Here is a 22,865-nt window from a genome sequence, read left to right as displayed (position 1 = left end):
GGTAGTTTTCAGGGGCCGCTGAGTATATTTAAATTTAAGGACATTCGGCGTTTAAACGATGAAATCAATCTTCCAAATAGTGGAATTTTACTATAGATAGATGCTGGACAAACAAACGGATAAACGGCTAGGCTGAACAGACGGGATATTCCACAAAAGGCACTTATATAAGATGATGCTCAATTATAATAGTAAACCGGTGAATACTGGGTGTGTCATGTCATAGCGGCTAATTAAGACAGCATGGCTTCGAAACAGATTGTACTCTACTCCATAATTAAAGTCACATCGGGCCAACAAACATAGTTCTCTCAGTAGTTAATGTTCCCGGTGGGGATTTAAAATAAATGTTTATTTGAAATATAAAAGGACAAAAGAAATTTTCGGCCTACCTCGTCAAGAGACCACTAATACAACACGCGCTCTGTATGTTGGACGTTCAGAAAGAGAAAGAAACGTGATTTGCGGGGAGATAACCAGCGCTCGAATTTATGAGGCCAAAATCGTGACTATATGGTCTGCAGTTAGATTCTTGAGAGGTAGTGTAGATGTTTTCGTACTTGGCGGATAGGTGGCGGGATTAACGTTAATATAAATATTTATTAAGAATTATAGTTTGAATGTATTATAAATGATTAACTTTTGAAACGGTAACAAGGTAATTGTAAAAGTTTATTGCAATTGAGTAAAAAAATTGGAGTTAAGCCTATGTCTTATAGCGGTTATTGGTTTACAAGTACATCGTGATATTTAACAAAAAGCTTATTAAGTCGAAATTTTTAGTTTTTTTTACTTAAAATTTGTATTTTTAGACAAGAGTCAATCTTATGATGTCTCAATATCAATCCTTATTAAGTTCCTATGGAGAAGATATATCCGATAAAAGCAAAACATTGTTGCAAATTATCACAAAATTCGCATCTGCGTATTGTTCGACCATAGAAGGAACGGCTAGAAATATAGAGACTACTGAACTATGTGGTGGAGCTAGAATATGCTACATATTCCATGAAACTTTTGGAAGAACTTTAGACTCAATACATCCGTTGGCAGGACTTACAAAAATGGATATTTTGACAGCAATAAGGTAAAGTTTATGCGTATAATGGAATAGTTACGGTGTTTAATTCTGAAGTTTTTAATAATATATGTGCAAAGAACGAGAAAATTACTTTGGGAAATAAAAAAATATCTAGAATTTAATGAATGCAAATTTTAACTTTTTTATTCTAAAAATGTCCAATTTGAATTTAATTTTTATAAATGTTCATTTTGGATATTTATTATATATTGTTTTGAAGCTATTTTCTTGTTGCACCTTAAAGCAATTACTATTTTAATAGAAATAAATTACAATACAAACAATAATAAATTAAACAAATTTTATTTGTTGTTACTTGGTGGAAAATTCTTCTAATAATTTTATTTTATCTGACTCATTTATATTGAATATTCACACATATATTATACATTTTAAAGTAGACGACTTTATATTGCTGGGTTGCATTCCTGTGACGACTTTATTGTAAAATCGTTGATTCGATTACATGAAATCACTTTAACTTAAGAATATCCGTCAGAAAAATCGTAGCATTTCGTCTTTAAAAAGACAACCACATGCCATGATGACATGTTACTGACTGACTGTTAGTGATTCCATAGTAAATCATGGAAAAAACCAGGAAAGAACCTCATAATTCTATCCCGACATGGTAAGTATTTGGTCTTACATTTAGTTTACTCTCAATTAAGACCAACTACGACTTATATGTATGTTATTTAAAAAACATAAATGGTGTATCCTCGATATGTTACTGACTTACTAATAGTGGTACATACTTTCCTTTTATTAACTTCCTCTTTTAAGATGGGTAACCAAATCCTACTGCATTCTGCCGAGGAATTTGCGACACAATTGGTCTTATTTAGCATAATTACAGCCGCTTCTTTGATTTTTCTCTTCTTTCCATATTTTTCTTTTAGAACTATACTTAAATCGTTCCATTGAACACTATGTTCATTTTCCCATGCGTGTTTACATGTTTAAGATCTATCTAATTTTTTTTTTATTTTTTTATATATTACGAATTGCCAATTTACTAGACGATACGTTTGAACAAAAATCCAAAAGACAATACTCACATTATATATATATATATATATATATATATATATATATATATATATATATATATATATATATATATATATATATATATTATATATATCACCAGTCACATTAACTGGAAGGTTCTCCTCAATAAAAACTGCATGAGAAATCGATCTTATTAACACATCATTTACCTTAGAGGAACTATTGACGGCACTCGATTTGTGTAAAAACACATCCTCTGGTCCGGATGACATTCCTTTCATATTATATATATTACAGGATCCAACTTGTAAAAACAGTACATTTTGGAGACGGCTATCGCCGTATTCCCGTTCTCCTCCGCCAATCCTCCCGGTCCAAGGCATGCTCCTCCTCCAAACCTCTCGATTCCATCGCTCTTCTAATTCCTTCATTCCATGAGCGTCGAGGTATACCTCTTTTTCTTCTTCCAGGGGGCTTCCATCTGTGAAGTTTTTGGGGCCAACGTTCGTCGGGCATTCTCAATAGGTGTCCAAACCATTTTAAACATCTTCTTTCTATTCTGGCAATGACCGTTTTGTACCATTCACGTTATTTCTTATAGATTCGTTGGTCTTCCTTTCCAGCCTTGATTTTCTAGCACTTCTCAAATAATCCATTTCAACTGCCAACAATCTTCTCTTCAGGTCTGCATTAATTGTCCATACTTCAGAGCCATAACAAAGAACTGATTCAACCATGGTTTGCCCTATTCTTTTTTCGTTCCTTTTGGAAATGTTGCGATCCCACCATAAGGAGTTGAAACATCCTACAATTTTACGTCTCTATCGATTAATTCGGTGTTTAATTTCGGTTTCTCCCAAGCCGTTCTTATCTATGAGTGCACCTAAATATTTAAATTTTTCCACTTGTTTGATTTCCACGTCCTCGTCTATCCACACTTCAAACCTTGCAAATGAATTGGTAACTAAATATTCTGTTTTCTTCATGCTGTAACTTCCATTTTACATATTCTCTGTATAGACGCTTTATCATAAATTCTGGATCATAAGAATCTTGAGCTAGGACGACTTGGTCATCCGCAAAGTTCAGAGAGAACAGTACGTCATTTCCTATGGGGTTTCTTATTCCCTGGCAGTGGTTTTTCCAATTTTGGAGGGCTGAGAGGGGATCATTTCATATTCTTAAAGAAATTATCGACTTCTTGCATTATTATTTTCTTTAAAATTTTACAACAATCATATATATCATACCAATTAAAAAAGTTCAAAATTGATTTTGACACTGTTCAAAAATCTGTAATGCTCCAAAAGCTTTAACAACGTGAACTTGGTGGAAACATAGACTACTGTATGCAGAATTGTTTAGATGATAGAACTTTTAAAGTTAGTTTAAACGGATTTATTTTAATCATCTAATCGTATTCAACATAATGGAGTACCACAAGGTTCTGTTATAAGCACAACTTTGTTCAATTTGGCATTTAATGATGTAGACAAAAGCATGCATCTCCCTGTAAAATACGCATTATATGCTGATGACTTTGTATTCTTTTGCAGAGGAAAGAATACCGAAACAGCCTGTTGACTAATGCAAACAGCCATTGATAATATAGATAGGTGGTCGAGGCATATCGAGCTTTCCTTATTACCTCAAAAAAAACTAAAATTATGAAATTTAGTAAAAAAGCGACAAAAGATACGAAAGGCAACTGCTTAAAAAATATTAATATCCTAAAAATTCTAGCATATTTCCAATACGAAGAGGTATTGTTTACAATTTACAGATCCATTATTCGCTCCAAAATACACTATGGTAGTTTTGTCTATATGTCTGCCTCCAAGTCACATCTGAAAGCTCTTGACTCCGTCCACAATACGGGTCTTAGGATCCGCTTAGGTGCCTTCAGATCTAGCCCAGCTCAAAGCATATACTGTGAAGCTATTGAACCGCCACTCTGGTTAAGGAGACAACATCTTCTTTTGTCGAATTTAGTTACCAACTACTTATTTAACCAAATAATCTCATTTATCATTCTCAAACCACTAGAGCTGTCCAACCTCTCTCTTGTATACTAAATTCTCTCCTTGATGATTTCGATCTTGCTTCAACTTCACCCTTTCATATCTCTACACACCATCCGTGGCATAAGCAACTTCTGAATGTCAATACCTCCCTTTGATCTTTCCATAAACATGATACTCCTAAATTAAACCTATAATTAAACAATCGTTCATAGACATACTTAATCGAAATCAGTTTCATAAAGTTGTTTATATAGATGCCTCTAAAAATGATGTAGATGTGAGTAGTGCTGTTGTTTCCTCTTTTAGCGTACAAAACTAATCAGAGTTCCTGCCGTTTGTAGTGTATACACTGGAGAACTGTATGGTATCGTCGAGGCTTTTCGTATGTTTGGAACCAGCTGACCTCAATGTAGCGATTTGCACAGACTCCTTATCATCAATACAAGAATTAAAAATATGTTCCCAGATCATCCTCTGGTAAATTTATTACATGACATATAATAAACTTACGGATCATGGAGTAATTGTCACTATTGTCTGGGTACCTTCACATGAAGGACTTGTAGGAAATGAGGCTGCAGATGTAGCCGCAAAAGAAACTTCTACGTTGGATACACCTATATCAAATATCCCTACATAATGATATTTAAAAAATGTTCAAAAAGCGTATCTATAACAAATGGCAAGCTAATTGGAACACAACTCTAAGCCACTTACACAATATACAGCTAATTTCTGTAGAGCTACCACCTATGCCTAGAAGACACAAGGTTATTCTAAGAGGATTGGACACACTCGGCTTACACATGGCTTTCTTATGGCATCTACCGATTCACCTGCATGCGGCCATTGCAGCAGTTCCTTAACCGTCAAGCATTTCCTTAAAAAATGTCCACATCTTTCTACCAGAAGAAAACAACACCCAGTTAGGAGATAATATACAAGAAATGTTTAATGAGTTTAATGATCTATAACGGTTAAATCTGTAAAAAATAAGTAAATGTAAAACTGTATTTGTATTACCCTTATACTGTATTATACAGTCATCGTGTCAATGACCTCGTCGTCGAGACACGTAAATTAAAAAAAAAATAGACATGTCATAAGAAAATAGTTTCAGAACACTTGTGTCACTTCATACTTTTAAGTTGTAAGTTTTTGAGCATATCAGTGGGTTTCTCAAAGTGCCGATCGTAATAAAACATTATGTTAGAGTATTTTTATATTCCAGGAATGCAAATGGACCACGTCCAGCACTATTTGTACCAGAAGTTTCGTTTGAGTTGTTAGTTAAACGACAAATAAGACGATTAGAGGAACCATCGCTGCGTTGTGTGGAACTGATTCATGAAGAAATGCAACGGATTATACAGGTATAGTATTAACTAATACTAATTGAAAATTATTGTGAAATTAGACATCATTTCTGTAATACAAAATTTAGGAGTCTAGTGTTTGATTCAAATTATTTCTAATATTCGTATGAGTAGAAGAATTAGGTGTTAGGAGTGTTAAAAATTTTAGTAAGTACTGTAATTTACTAAAAACAGTTTTTTTATTAATACGATACAAAGGGAACCAGCATTTTTGTTTTTTTTTAGCCTTGTGTTTTTGAACAGGAAGTGGTATGTTAATTTTTTTAATAAATTAAGCTTCATATAATTTCAAAGTAGTTTGTTAATATGCTAGCGTTAATATATTGGCAAGTTATAGAGCTTAAATCTCAGATATTAAAACTGCATTTTTTTTTGGTTTTATTTTTATATTGCAAAAAATCAAATTCTTGCCTACTATCGAACTAAACTGGACATACAAGCCACTTAAAAAATGTATCAAATTAATAATCTTTTCTATTAAGATCCAAAGGGTATTTTTATACGCTGTAGGCCACCACTACATTCGTCTTGTAGATATATTTCATAATGATAAATAAAACATGTTTAGATTATAATATTTCTAGTCCATGTCCATCTTAAGGGCCCTAGGTTTTTAAAGTTCACAGAACACACAGGGTTGCTTCCGTCTTCGCATACATCAACTGAATCATGGACGATAGGAAAATGTATTACTTACAGATCAGTAGAACGTCAGTTCTTCTTCTTCATGTGCCATCTCCTCTAAGAAGGTTGGCAACCATCATGGCAATTCGCACTTTCGATACCGCGGGGCCCTGATTCTAATTGAGATTTCGACTCAAAACATGTCGAAATTAATATGGCGACGTCGAAATGCGACTTTGCGAACCTTGTGGATTTCAGCTGAACTAACCAAACGACGTCACTAATTTTCGATTTATAGAAATTAATTTCAACTTCAAGAAAGTGGTTGAAATTTCATTTCGAGTCGAAATTAATCTGACATGACTGGCTGGACTGGGAGTGGGAGAAGTGAACTTAGGTTCAGTTTAGGTAGGCGGTGTTGTGTTTTGATCCTTGCAAGGAAAACTGAGGCAAAAAGTATTAATATGGCTGTTTTACGGACATTTGCTAGTTTTGGAGGAATTAGAGAGGATAGATATCCGACGCTCAGAACGGAGGATAAGAAGAATGTTACGGAATACTCAAATTTCTTTTTCACTAAGTGATGCTCAATTTAGGCAGCAATTCCGGCTTAATAAACAAGCTGCAAATTATTTAATAAGGGTATTAGAACCATATTTGGAAGAAGGTGTTTATGCCTCTAGGATACCCAAAATGTTTAGGGTTAGTATTACTAAGCTCCAGTAAATTTAAAAATATATTAGAATATAACCACTAAGTCAAATCTTAGTGGTTATAACTTAAGGATTTCCCATATCGCCTTTTTTTTTCTTGCCATCTTTTCTTTCAATTCAAAATATAATTGAGAATGGCCACTATTTATGTTTTAACAACTCAAACAAGAAAAAAAAAGACGTTCACGTAACGTAAACAAAACAAACATTCAACAAGCGTAGTGCAGTCAATAAACAACAGGGCCAACCCAAATTTTCAGCAGTGTCAAAATGATAAAGTAAATATCCCCAGTTTTAACTACAATCGAAATGAATGAGAATCGCTAGCGATTGCGACTGTTATGGCGTAGTCGCTTTTAAATTTCGATATCGAAATGAAATAGAATCAGGACCCTGGTCTAAAGAGGTCAGCAGAAGTGCAGTTAAACCAAGCTCTCAAATTATTTAACCAGGAGATGCGTCTTCTTCCGCGACTCCTTCTACGTGACAACATCAGTGCGTGGAAGATATAGCCAAAATAATGTATACAGGGTGTCCAGAAACTCTCCTGAGAAACGAAAACCGCAGAGTCCTCAGATAATTTTAAGACGATTTAACCCAATTCAACTAGTCCGAAAATGCCTCCTAAGGGAGCCAGAGCTCTTTGAAGACGGCGCCTTGTAAGTAGTTTTTTTAATAACTCCAGAACGCTTCTATTTAGAAAAATGAAAACTCTTATGATTATTATTTATCCTCCAGAGTTGAATCGATTCCATTAATTGCAAGTTTCTAGTATCGTTCATAGGCGTCTGTTTTGGGTAGGTCAACAGGTATTTTGACGCATAACTTTTTTGTCTGTAACTTTTAAGCATTGGTGAATTGGCATACTAGATTATTAAATTTTCAGATATTCTAGTACTAAAAGGTAGTCTTACTTTAAGTGTATGATACACCATTTTCTATAAAAATCGATTTGAAAATTTTTTAAGCAGGAAAATCTCCTTGTACATGACAGATAGTCTTCGAACGCTAATTTTTAAATTTTCCTAAACTTCCATTAAAGTGACATCTTGATGTGCTGTTACATTATTATGTCGCTCTGTGTCATTATTTTTTGGGAACACTGAACTTGTTTCTCTTAAACGTAAAATTTTTCAGCGTATCTACTTTACTACTCGAGCGTTACACCTAATTTCGCAATAAATTAAACGTATATCAACGTATTCCTCATTATTAAAAACCATTTTTGTTGAATTGAAATTATTGTGTTTTTATTCCACAAAGTAAAAACTAAAACAGAGGAACTGACAAGAGTTTGACAATGAAAAACGTAATTGTGTTGACAGTTCAAAGCCTACTATTACAAAAAATATTAATTTAACTTATCCTACCGACTGAAAGTAAGAGTACCTTTTAGTACTATGGTTTGTTTTTTAACCAGGAGGAATAAACTAAAAAGACAGCTTTACACCCAAGAAAGTTACTAGAAAAGTAACCAAATACATCTTGTTTTTTGGTTGATTATCTCGGCCTTGCGGTAATCCTGTAATCAGTATCGGACAACCTCACACGTCGATTCTAACCTAACTTTGTTTGTTTATGTTTGAGTAATAGTTTTTTTCAATTCACTTCCAATATATATTTTGTTATTTTCTTAATTACAATAAAAAATGTTGGATTGTTATGAAGAAGTTGAAGAATTTTTAGAGTTTATTTATCACATTTTAGAAGAAAATCGTCTTTATCGATATCGATATATGAATATCGGGTGATCCAGTTTTATAGATCTCTTGAGTCTATGGTATTAAATTATAATTTAGAGAATATTTTGATCGGGAGAGTCAATCATGTTACTGATCTAAGTGTGGTTTTTCACAAAATTTGTCTTTTAATTTGCAAATAGATCTTATATGCAACAAAGCTAAGAAATGGCTGAAGCTATGAACTGGCTTGGTTTCATTAAAAGACATAAGATATTTTTGTAGGAATGCCTCTAAAAACTTACACTTTTATCTGCTCTTATGTTGAAAATTCAACTCTGTTTTGTTTTCCATTTACTCAAGCATGTATCAAAAAGTTAAAGAGAGTTCAAAGATGTCTGAGGATTTGTGTTTTTTTAAACTGCGTAGACCATATTCTTATTCTGGTGTGATTAATTTTTTGAATCTAGATTTTTTTCTTATCAGAAGAGTTGACTTTGACTTGATCATTATTTGTAAGCTGAATAATCCAATCTCCTGAATTGCTTCAGCCAATTTGTTTTACATATTCGTTCCTGTTCACTGCTTTAGAATTCACTTTTTCATGTTTCCCATCACAGAATTAATTATGATTGAAATATAGGTGTGGTCCTACTCATTAGATAGATTTGTTTAACTTATGTATCAATATCTTTAGGTTCTATTTGAAGCACCAAAATGTGTGTAAAGCACCAAAAAATAAATAAGTGTGTACTTGCAATTTCTTTAATGCTGGATTCTTGTTTAATTTTGACAGTGAGTTTGTCCCGTTTGTTATCAATAAATAAAATTTATTAAAAAATACTGGATTTGTGTGAGATAATCAATTCTAGCATAATTTTGCAGTTTTCTTACGATGATCTACAACCATTAAGAACAAAACCAACTGTATCAATACAGCATAAAAGTACGAGTATCTAAGCAAAGTCTACAGGCTATGACAATGATGCTGATGCGAGTAACTAAAACACAACATTAATTTACTAAAGTTCTTTTATTGTGATGAAAACAAAATGAAAATGCTTCCCAACAAGTATACACTAAGTTTAAAAGATAGTTGCCGTTTTTCTTATGATAACTAGATATAAATAACATACGTTTATAAATTTATAAACATTTTAAACTATATATTTAGTATAAATACCTTCTAGAAAAATATCACATTAAATACTATTCGCATATCATCAAGTCCACGTTATTACGAACCACTTATAGATCTATTCTATTTCAGATATTTGAGCAAGAAAGTTTTGTTTTTGGTCAGCAGTCGAATGTATAAACCATTCTTTGAATAATTTCACCTAAAAATAACTATAATAAGACATTCATAACATAGACAAAAATCAATCATCCCATAAACAGTAAGATAAACAATCTATAGTTATGCTATGCAATATTTGCTGCAATGAATCTGCTTATATGTAAAGTAAAAAAAATTCCTTTTTGTCCTTTTTCCATGTTCTTATATCTGTTGAACCAAAATACTTGACATATTCAAAATGCATAAAAGATACAAGAAACAATAAAACGATGTAAAACCAAATGTTATTTCTAATTCGTTCTTCTTTTTTTTTATTTATTTCATTTTCGATTTCTGCGCCTTCTTTATTTTCCCATAGACGAGTATAAAAATGTCTATAAGTTTCCTCTATAAAACAAAGTTGTTGTTTTAAATTATTAATTTTTTCAACGGACAGAGTATTCGTTTTGTTTGGTATAACTTCTAATACAAAACCTTCTCCTGAATTCGCCCTTACATTTTTTATTATATCCACTTTTAAGAACGGCGTGTTTGGGTCTAAGGAGTTTTTGGAGTAATATTCACCGTAGCTATCCACACGTATCCATTTGATATCATCTCTAAAATTTATTTTATCACCACAGCAATTCTTTTTTCTATTTAATAAGTGTAATTTATTTTCTATGTCTGCTATATTTTTAAAATGGTTGGTCATATTTATAATAACAGAACCTTTTTTACTTGATTCTCTTATAATATCTCTATATTGATCTGCGGCATATATGGTCTTAACTTTTCGTAATTTCTTTTCAATTATTCCAAAATCTCTATCAGAATCTAAAAAGGAATGCCCTACTTCTGGAAATTTATGGTCTATTATCTTCACGTATCCCTTTAAAATTAAGTACTGATATAGGCATATTAGGTTAAAATTTTTGTTCTGCCCTGCACACGATTCAGACCATATGAGAAGATGGTTTATTCCTTTCTTTCTGCTTGTTAAAAGTTGAACAAATGTGTGCAAGCTACTGCCACCTTCAAGACTGTCCTTCGTTGCTACATCTTCGGTCCAATTAAAAAAGTAGGCTTTATCACCCTCTGACGTTATTGAGTGGATTCCAAAATTATAGAACCACATCTCCTCAAATAAAATGCCTTAGAAGTTTAAATTTTTCTTTGTGGATCTCATCCCCTAAATTGGCATCGCACATACTGCATGTATCACTTTTGGGCTGGCCAAAAGACAAATTAAATTCTGATGAGAAAATGTGCGTATAAAAACTTTTTGAAACCAAAAACCGTTTGTCCATCTTAGTTTCTTGAACATATTCTTGATACAATTCATGCAGTTTTGTTATATTTAACAAGGGAGACAAATACATTTTATTGGTATTTTTGTTTCGCGAATAGTGTGACTTTTCTGCAGGAAAAGAAAGAATGTGTTCTTTTACAGCATCAACCACATCTTTTTCTATTTTATTTGGTCTAGAATTATGATGCCCCCTTTTATCTGGTGAAGGAGCTGTAGTCCCTGATTTTAATTGACTCTGAATGAGTTGCACCTTTTTATTTGATATTTGGTAAAGGGAGATAAAGGCAGTCTTACAGACAGTTTTGATACGTGTCTGACACGTTATTGTGTAACCAAATGTATATGATTTATTTTTACTAATGTTTTTTCTATGGCGATTAACTGGCATAATCGAAACAGATTTAAAAAGTAATGAGTTTTTGCATTTTGATCTAATGCGTAAAACTTACGAAATATTGTTTCCCTATCAAACTTGTTAAATTGCTCATCACATTTCTTTTTGCAATTTTCTTTTTTGCATAAAGATCCTAATTCGGGACTTTTGCTTGGCATCTCTTTTTTACTTTTTAATGACATGTATGTCTCACCTCTGTCTCGCTAAGGCAGTCTTATTCTTCTTCCATGTTTCAGGACGGCGTTTCCTTATTCTTGATTTTTTTTCTGGCAAATTGAATACCTTTCTCTTAACATTATGTCTAGATATTAAAAGACTTTCCTTCCTGTCCAATAGATTTTCAGTATTTTCATGTTGAGTTATAAGTAAAACTGAATCTTCTGCTGTGACATGTGGTACTGATACGGGATGACTTTCATCCTCACAATGAGAATCTTCAAAACTTTCGCTCGAATCAGTACTATCTGGATTGTAGTCGTCTGAAGTATATTCTGGAGAAATTACTTCATCTTCAGATATAGAATCTACAATTTAAAATTGTGTTTAAACATATAGGGTAGGTAGGTTACTTTATAATTTTTATCTGTAGACCAAAACCTTTAAACAATTTAATTTTAGAATGAATATTTACCGTTAAATGTATCTTGCAACTCCGGTGAAGATATCTGCTTTTCATGCAGGATATTCTCGATTCTTGGTGGAGTTTTATCTTGTTCAGGTAAAGTTTCGGCAATATCTACGACAATAAAGTTATGCTTAATCTCTTTTTATCTGATCAAGTTGTTCTACAATGTTTAAATAATAAAAACATTGCTCAAAACAAGTTTTATGCAGGTATTTTGTTATCGTTCCGGTAAACTCTTAACCTCAAATTAATATTAAGAAGCATATTTTAGTAAAAAACAAGATTTATTATTAATTCAACATACCTTCATACTGTTTTTGTCCCAGATTAAGTAAAAGTCTACTTCTTGCTGACATTTTCGCAACTTATTTCACTATTTTCACTATAAAAGTACACAGTACGATTTTAGATGTAAAGAACAACATAACCTAACTTTAGGGATCTATGTAACATGACATGACAACAGCAATCCGTTTGGTCAGACATAAAAGATCTATATGTTTATATATATATATATATATATATATATATATATATATATATATATATATATATATAGTATACTCCCTTTATAACGAACACGGTTATTACGAGGTTTCGCTTATAACGAGGTACATTAGATGTCCCGTGAAATTTCTATTGAACTATAACCCTTTATAGCGAGGTAAATTTGCTTATAACGAGAGAAAATAAGATTGAAAAACGTGTTTTTACGTTTTGGCCCGGCCGTAGCTATAAATAAATACCCTTTTTAACTGCGGGCCGCCCGCAATAAACTTCGTACAATTTATGATTCTTAGTCGGAAATGTAAAATTTATGATTCACAAGTGTCATTGTATTGGGTTCACCATTCACACCTAATAATACTGGTCCTAATAGACAAGATGTGGAAAGTGTTTTAAAGATTTAAAGGTCAGAAACTTTATCCAAGGACAAAACGCAAATGAAGAAGCATAAAACTGTTTCACATCTTTAGAAAATATGATAGATAAAATACTGGACAATTTAAAGCAGTCAACAATGACAAAATAACTTTATACGCTTTATACATTATACATACATATTTACAGAATACAGATTTTTTGTTTTAACGTATATCATTGACAGTAAAAGTAAACAACTCTTTTTTGTTTTAATGCATTTCATTGACAATAAAAGTAAACAACTTTTTTTTTAAAAACGCCATTCAAACAATATTTATTAGCATCTTATATTGCTCCGAATGGCTTCACTATAGAAAGTTATTGTTTTAGAAAACTACATATTCATATGTATGCACAGTATTATTGTTGGATATAACGAGATCCGCTTATAATGAGGTAATTAGTCTGCCATTTCAGTTCTCGTTATAGAGGGAGTTTACTGTATATATTCTCAAAATACTAACGTTTGTATTTTGAGAACGATTTCCGAAGTGGAAATTGAAACGTCAATAAACGTATTTTAACCTTTAATTGTGGCTTATTCCCATTTAAATGGTAATTAATTTAAAATGCCACAAGAAAATAGCTTCAGAACAATAAAAGATCCATGTACCATATTGAGCACTTTTTATGCACTTTTGTAATAAAATATTGCTTGGTACATAGATCCTTTATCCCCTAAATAAATCGTTGCTAAACGTTTTTAAGCCAAATAAATCTTATGAAGCAAATTTAGGGGTTAAAACAGACCTACTGAGCCTAAAAACTGATTTTTTTTTAAAATGTTACATAGATGCTTTATGCACTTGTGTCTTCCATTATTTAGTATACTCATAATCAAACATACCAAGTATAATAACTTTAAATGAGATGAAAATATTTGTACACTGGTATGTTTCCAAAAACATGTCACACAAAGACTGTTATACTTATGTCTCTAAATAGGAAAAATATTTTTATCAAACAAGAAGGTTGCAATTACAATCATTTCTCATGTAGCTCATAAATTTTGATTACAAAAACTATTTAGTAGTAATAATAATATACCCGATTCTAAAAATGAAACCTCTAAAATGTTTTAGATAATCTATATAATTGTGCTGAAACCATATTTACTTACTTAAATTTGATTTGCTTTAATAATTTGTATAATAATGAACGACACATATTTTGGAAGATCTGGGCTGTTGTTAATTTCAGTTAAAATTTTATTAAAGTGGGCATTTCATTATTGAAAAAGAAGCTGCCTACTATCTGTCGTACATATGTTTTACCTCTTTCATCGTATGTTGCAAGGATAGAAGGTCGACCGCCAATATTTTTGGGTCATCTTACTATTCCAGTCTGCTTATATTTAATAATCTATTATCACAAATACTTAAAAGTTACAGGTAAAAAAATTTAAGCGTTAAAATACCCGTTGACCTACCCAAAACGGACGCTTCTGACGGTACTAGAAATTAACAATTATTGGAATCGATTCAACTCTGGAGGACAAATAATCGTACCAGTTTTTATTTTTCTAGAAGCGTTCTGGAGGTATTAAAAAAAACTACTTACAAGACGCCGTCTTCAAAGACCTCTAGCTCCCTTAGGAAGCATTTTCGGACTATGTAAATTAGATTAAATTGTAATAAAATTATCTGAGTAATCTCCGGACTTCGTTTGTAGGAGAGTGTCTGGACACCCTGCATAAAAGAACTGGACAATAATGTGTTGCCTTTAATCACGTTTTGTTCAGAAATTTCACTTGAAGCACACATGTTTCATTTCTTACTTAACAACATTGTTATCTTTGGTTTTTATTAACTTTATAATTTTAGCACTGCGGTAACGAAGTTCAACAGGAAATGCTCCGATTTCCGAAACTCTACGAAAAAATAGTCGACGTCGTCACGCAGCTTCTAAGGCGTCGCCTGCCCACAACTAACTCAATGGTAGAGAATCTGGTTGCAATAGAACTGGCTTATATAAATACGAAACATCCAGATTTTTACAAAGACATCCAAGTAGTTCCCACAGTGATTAAGTCGGCTGGAGAGAGCGGAAATAGACCATCCCGTCCTAAAAGCATGTTCGGGAAACCAGATTCCCAGGAGTTGGTACGTAAGGTAGAGTGTCTTGCTTTATTTTATTTTTATTTTGTAGTTTATTAGTTTATTTTGCAATAGTAGATAGAAAGTAGGATGTATAATAAATTTATTTTTGCTTCAGTTATTTTCGAAAAATTAAAAACGAAAATCATTATTAACGAAAAAAGTTTTTAAAAAGTGGCATTAGTCTTGTATTTATTGTCTCTGAAACAAAAATCTCAAAAGATGCAAAAACATTAATATATTTAGTGAAACCTTTTTAAAAAAATTTCTCAAAATAGTGCCACTGAAAATTATAGAAAATTCAATCAAATTAGAAAGGTCAAAGCTTTATTTTTGAAGTTATACGTCGATACGCGCGCTACACGTTGGAAATTTGTATGGGAGTGAATCTGTGAAATCATTACATATGTAAGATAATGAGTAAGAGGGAGACAGAAGATACATTTTCTCTCTCGAATATAAAAATGTTCCTTTTGTATATATACCTATTTAATATTATATAATATATATATATATATATATACTTATATATATATATATATATATATATATATATATATATATAAAATATTTATTAATATTATTATTTATGTGATATGTTTTGTATTATTTATTAAATGTTCATAATTATATTAGTCTTTTGTATTTCAAAATAATAATCTCAATAAATCACTGTATGACCCAGAACTGTCAATTTTGAAATCCGTTTGTGTCATGTCCTCGGTAGTATAGTAGTCAGTATCCTTGCCTGTCACGCGGGAGACCGGAGTTCGATTCCCAGTCGGGGAGGACTTTTTTATTAATATTATTACATGATAAATTAAACCTATGCGTAAGTAGAAAAGTTATGTATATTATTGTCATTTTTAAATACTTATGAATATTGCATTTTAATTTGTATTGTATTATTATATTGAATTATGTTGTACTGTATTGTAGTGTATTTTTTTATGTATATTATTGTCATTTTTAAATACTTAGGAATATTGCATTTTAATTTGTATTGTATTATTATATTTAATTATGTTGCAGTGTATTGTATTGTATTTTTATATTAATAACAAAATAAACAATGAATTTTACTGCAGAAAATGTGTAAAAAAATTTTTGCATTCAACTCCCTTCATACATATATTAAAATAAAAATATACATTTTCATCAAAATATTGATTCAATCCTTCATTTACTATTCTCCTATTACAGGTCAAATGTTGTTTATTAATTGTTTGTAAGTTGTTATTAATTCTGTTACTCTTTCTGCTATGTGTTACCTATAGCATTACATATGTAATGATTGTGCAGATTGACTCCCAAATAAATTTATAACTGCGAATGCGTGTATAGAAGTGTAACTTCTACCGGCAGTCCCACTTTACTGCCACATCCGTTTTTTTTAACTTTGTTTTATTGGAGAGGTAAGGAAAAACTGAATAAATGTTTGTGCTTCATGTGAAAAAGTATTTAATAAAAACAAATTTTAGTCTGCAAGTTTTTATAAGTTCATAGGTTATCAAAGTTATTATTTTATTTGTAGTGGCTACTCCATCTTTAGATAAAGATTCCAAATACTGTGTTTTTGTCATATTAAGTTTTAAAACTTTGTCTTTGATAACTACAGTTTCTGTTCTAAGTCCCTTTTAGTATTTCCTGCTAACACTACATCACCAGATATAAAAATTGTGATGGGCGACCTTAATGCCAAAATGTACAAAGCTACAAATGCTACAAAGCATATATTGGTAAGTTTAGCGTTTATGAAGCCACGAATGAAAACAGAAGCTGAATAATCAACTTCACAGCCTCGAGAGGCAAGATGATTGGTAGCACTTACTTCCCATACAAAAGGTTACACAGTGTGTCGGCGTAGCTTTGAACTATATGGGAAACGTTTACTACTAATTTTACGAAAAAAGTTATTCTTCATAAAAAGCTCTGCATGGTCTAAAACGTACGATACAACCATCAGATATCAAATTTTCTAAATCCCTTACGTGGTATAATAAAAAATATGAATTTCGCTCAAGAGTGAAGTACCTTTATATTTCACAATATTGAAAATTGCTATTATGAAAAGTTATTTGGAATTAAAAACTATGTTTTAATATGCAATTTCATCCTGCTAATTGGAAAAAAAATGTTTGCAAATTTTTGTCAAATTTCTGATAATCACATCATTTTAATTTATTACAAATATGATAACTCTTTTATTATTAATTTTACGAAAAAAAAGTTATTCTTTATAAAAAGTTTTTCATGGTCTAAAACCAAAGATGCAATTAGATAGATAGATATCAAATTTTCTAAATCCCTTACGTGGTATAATAAAAAATGTGAATTTCGCTCAAGAGCAAAGTACCTTTATATTTCACAATGTCGAAAATTGTATTATCAAAAGTTGTTTGGAATTAAAAACAATGTTTTAATATGCAATTACATATTTCTAATTAAAAAAAAAATTGTAAATTTTTCTTAAATTACCCATATCGAACATAATTAATTACAAATATGATAACTCTTCTGTTCCAGTAGAATAAAAGTTATTAACTCTTCAATGTTCATTAGATTTTTAATGTACTTATTTAGTTTTCTGAAAATTTGCTTATCAATTTTTTTTTCGGAACGGAAGGGTTGTCATATTTGTAATAAATAAAAATTATGTTGAGTATCGGTAATTTGAGGAAAATTTGATTTTTTTTTAATTAGAAGGATGTAGTTGCATATTTAAACATAGTTTTTAATTAAAAACAACTTTTCATAATTTCAATTTTCGACATTGTGAAATATAAAGTTACAGAACAAGTTTTCTCTTGAGCGAAATTCATATATTTTGACATATCTCGTATAAGATTGATAAAATTTGATATCTGATAATTGCATCGTAGGTTTTAGACACTGCAGAGCTTTTTATGAAGAATAATTATCTTATAATATTAATAATAAAAAAGTCTTCCTTATGGTTTCAAGTTATGTAGACACACTATAAGGTGGCATGGACATCGCCGGATGGACTCAGAATCAAATTGACCATGTTCTCATCGACAGTAGACACTTCTCTCGCCTTCAGGACGTCTTCAGGGTGTAGAGGTGCTATCGCTGACTCAGACCACTATCTAATAGAATCAAAACTACGAATCAAGAATATCACTTGCAAATAACAACAGAGGTGGGAAACTGGAGAGGAAGAAGACTCATCCCTTGAAGGATCAAAGAAGTGTCGGAAAGAGACCAGATCAATGAGCTAATAACGACCTTGATATGGAACAATTTTTACTTTCATCATTTTAGCTTTACAACCCTGTGTGGGTCCTAGCCTCCCCAAGAATTTTTGTCCACTCGTCCCTATCCATCGCCTACCTCCGCCAAGCATGTATTTCCATATTTCTCATATCTTGATCTAGGTTACCTAGGAATCTTGTTCTGGGTCTTTCTCTTTTTCTTTGACCAATAGGTCTATCAAGTAGCGTTTTTCTAGCTGGGTCGGTTTGCTCCATCCGCATTACATGGCCTACCCACCTCAGACGTCCTATCTTAATGTGTTTTACAATATCTGGTTCCTGGTATATTCTATAGAGTTCGAAGTTGTATCGTCTTCTCCAGACACCATTTTCATTTACCGCTCTATAGATTCGCCTTAGTATTGTTACTTCGAAACATCGTAACATGTTTTCATTGCTTTTTGTTAAAGTCCAGGTTTCTGAACCATATGTTAGGACTGGGCGTATTATTGTTTTGTAGAGTTTTACTTTTGTATTTCTTGATATAACTGTAGATTTAAAAGGAGATTAAGCCCAAAGTAGCATCTATTAGCCGTGCAAATTCTGCGGTTTATCTCTGCGGTAGTGTCATTTTCAGTATTGACGAGCGTTCCCAGGTATACAAATTCGTTAACTGCTTCGATGGCGTCGTTTTCTATAACAAGTGGCCGTAGTATTTGTGGATGCGTACCTATTTTCGTGTATTTCGTTTTATTGTTGTTTATTATTACACCCATTTTTGTAGCCGCTTCCTTTAGTGCTACGTACGCCTCTCGTGTTGCGTTTTCCGTTCTCCCAACAATATTGATATCATCAGCTTATGCTAGGATTTGCACAGATTTGTTATTTGTTATTTGTTTTAAAAGGTTCAGAGAGTTCCCCTGGATTCGTATTCTGCATTCAACTTTTTCAAGGGTTAGTTTGGTTAGACTTACCAACTGATTTGGTACTCCTAGGTCTATCATTGCTCTAAACAATTCTCTTCTATTTACAGAGTGGTAGGCTGCCTTGTAGTCTATAAATATGTGGTGCGTGTCTACACCGTATTCCAGTGTTTTCTCTAGAATTTGTCTCAGGGTTAAAATCTGATGAATTGTTGATTTACCACCTCTGAAACCAGCCTGGTATTGTCCTATTATTCGTTCTGCATGTGGTGCCATACGATGGCATAGTATATTGGAGAATATCGTAATTCCTCGATGGTTAGAGCATTCAAATATATCTCCCTTTTTGTGTATGGTGCAAAGTATTCCAATATTCCAATCACTGGGAAGGGACTTCTGTATCCATGTTTCTTTTATAAGCTGCTGTAGCGCTATTATGATATCGTCGCCACCCTCTATATATAATTCCGCTGGGAGATTATCTATTCCGGGTGATTTGTTTCTGGCTAGTTTGTTTACAGCGTCTTTAACTTCCAGGATCGTTGGTGGATCCTCCACCCTCTCATCTGCTCCGCTTACCTCACAGCTTTCGTCTTCCGGGTTTTCTTCTTCTTCCTCTATATTAAGTATCTGGTTAAAATATTCCGTCCGTCGGTTTAGTACGTCTGTTCTTGTTGTTAATAGATCGCCATTCAAACTTCTACATTGATTTGTGTTTGCCTTGAATTTTTTTCTGTTGATGTTAACTTTCTTATAGAATGTTCTGAATTCTTTCTCTCTGTTGAGGTTTTCTATATATTGAAGTTCCTTTTTTAAGTGGTTTCGTTTCTTCATTCTGTTTATTTTCTTTTCTTCTCGTCTCTTTGTCTGGTAATTCTCCATACTTGTTCTAGTTCTTTTTTACTTTTTTCCACTTAAAAAAGAAGTAAGAATTAAAGAAGGATACCAAATGGCAGAAAAACAACTTAAAATAATCTGCTGTGCAGACGACGCAATACTACTCTCTAAAACTGAAGATGATTTACAACGTATGCTGCACCAATTTAATATAACCCCCAGATAATTTAATATGTTAATTTCCCCAAAATAGACAAAATGCATGCTTATGACAGCAAATTTACCAAGATGCAAATTGGAGCTGGAAGGTCAGATAATAGAACAATGATGGAGTTTAAATATCTAGGCATCACATGATCTAGCTACGGAAAGCTCAAAACTGAAATGGAGGATCAAGTGAATAGAGTAAACAGAGCCGCAGGTTGCCTGAAAGAAACAATAGAGAGAAATAAAAATATCGATAAAGAAATGAAAGACAGAATTTAGAAAACAGTTATCAGATGACATACAGTAATTACATACGCGGCAGAAACACTACCTGATATAGAAAGGACAAAAAGGATGTTAGAAACAGCAGAGATGCAAACACTTGGAAAAATTGATGGTAAGACACTATGGGACAGAGCTAGAAGTACAGGTATACTACGTAGAATGCAAGGTGGAGAACATCAAGAACTGGGTAAGAAATAGAAGAGTAGAATGGAACGATCATATAAGCCGAATGACAACAAATAGAGTAGTAACGACGACAAGAGACGGTTCCCCAATAGGAAGACGATCAGTAGGAAGACCACGAAAACGATGGTACAACTTACTAGAGGCTCATTGAAAAACAGACAGAGTCATGTCTACATAAAAAGAAGAAGAGAAGATATAGAACACGAACATACACTAAGTGGAGAATGGGATATATGTAAAGAAGTCATAGAATTTGCAGTAAATCAGATACTAGGAAGGGAAGAAGAAAAAACTACTCTTTCTTCAAAGAATGAGTAATGGGATCAATGGAAATGATGAATCCTTTAAGGAACTAAGAAGAGTGGAAAACAACATGTACACAGGAGAAATAAAAGAAAATATGAGACTAAGATGATAGAAGAGTTGTAAATTCTTAGGAATCACAGTGATGCGAGAAGGTATTACAGAAAAAAAAATATTTAAAAATTCCTTTATAAAAGATATATATTAAGGATGGAAACAGTAGCTAGTAAGAACATGCTTAAGAGATGGGCGGAGCATTCCAAGGATATGCTCTTCATTAATGATGATAACTTTGTCTCTACCATGCAACTAAAGCCTGAAGAAAATCAGAACGAAGTCGATGCACAAATCTTACAGAAAACAATTGAAGCTATCCAAAAAATAAAAAACAGCAAAGCACCAGAAACTGATAAAATCCCATCAGAATTGTACAAGTATGGGGTAAGGACCTAGCCCAGTAAGTTCACAAGATTATAGCAACAGTATGAGAAGAAGAGCAAATCCATGAGAAATGGAACATCAGTTCGCTGTGCCCACTATACAAGAAATTCGGTCAGCTTGAATGTGGCAATTACAGAGGTATATAGTCAGGAATAACACTTTTGAACCCACTGTTTAAGATACTCTATAACATAATTTAACACATCTAAGCACATACTTGGAAGAAATTCTTGGCGGATTAATTTCTTTTTTGATGTCTTCACTTCTCTTTCGGTCTGTAATTCTTCTCAGTATTCTCATCTCCGCCGTTTTTACTAGCCTTGTTGTAGTGGATATGTCGAGTCTTGTTTCTGATGCATACATCATTATTGCTTTTCTACTGGCTTTATAAATTCTTAAATTCATGTCAGCGTTACTAAGTTTGTTTCAGCGTTCCTGCCAGTCTATCTGCTTTTTGTACTTGATCTCTCACTTCTCTTTCCGTGTCTTCAAGGTTGGACAATATAATATCTAATAGGTCCATTACTTGTTCATTACTGACTGGTTCTTTACTGCTTACTTTATTTTGATTTTCTGAAATATGATCGCCACATTAAATTCTTTTGCATATTTGTTGAATCTGTGAACTAGTGTTTGTAAAGTATCTTCATCTTGGTATTGTTATATTGGTATTCTATTGGTATCAATATTTCATCATCTGCATAAATGTATCATTTCCTTTGTTAACGCTTGACTTCATATATGATTAAATTGAAGAGCACGTAGCTTAATGAGTCCCCCTGTCGTATCCCATTGCCTCTGTCTATAGGTTCTGTAAGTTTTTTATGTATTCTGACTACCATCTTGTTGTTTTCGTAGCGGTTTTCAATAGTTTTTATAATGTCCAAGGGAACTTCTCCATTATGTATACAAAAGATGAATTGCATTTTTTAGTTTTACTCTGTCCAATACTTTCTCTAAGTCAATCACATATAGAAACGCTGATCTAAGTGTACCATTTAATTAAAATAATTTTTACTTTGGAAACGTATAGAAATTTGATTGCAAGAAAAAAGTGCGGAAACTGTACATAGGATACTCTAAAATGTCTAAGAAAATATGAACGATAAATGAAAAAGTATTCTATGCGGTAAAAAATACTACAATATCTGCTAGCATATTGGTTCCTACAAAAATTTCTACTAGCTTATGACGAAATTGTCCTAAATCTACATTTTTCTTTATAAAAATTGACAATACTTTGTGTGCGTTTGTAGTTGTACATGCGAAGACAGCGAATTTCAACATTTTTTTAATGTTTATAGAGACCGGTAGCTGAACCGGAAGA

General features: G+C 32.3%; 1 protein-coding gene across 2 annotated transcripts in view; it reads left to right on the top strand.

The window, feature by feature from the left end:
- The window catches only part of Drp1 (dynamin related protein 1), a 62,701-nt gene that overhangs the window by 20,959 nt on the left and 18,877 nt on the right, over positions 1-22,865 (top strand). The window contains exons 6-8 of one of the 2 annotated variants that reach the window (XM_072540633.1): positions 813-1,087; positions 5,351-5,492; positions 14,869-15,147. In XM_072540633.1, coding sequence (XP_072396734.1) covers positions 813-1,087; positions 5,351-5,492; positions 14,869-15,147 — 696 coding nt within the window. Of the gene's footprint in view, positions 1-812; positions 1,088-5,350; positions 5,493-14,868; positions 15,157-22,865 lie in introns of both variants that reach the window. The other variant, XM_072540632.1, reaches the window with a different exon arrangement.

Source organism: Diabrotica undecimpunctata, chromosome 8, assembly GCF_040954645.1.
Source record: "Diabrotica undecimpunctata isolate CICGRU chromosome 8, icDiaUnde3, whole genome shotgun sequence".
NCBI lineage: Eukaryota > Metazoa > Arthropoda > Insecta > Coleoptera > Chrysomelidae > Diabrotica > Diabrotica undecimpunctata.
The sequence above is the reverse complement of the archived record's forward strand: the minus strand, read 5'-3'. Positions and strand labels throughout refer to the sequence as shown.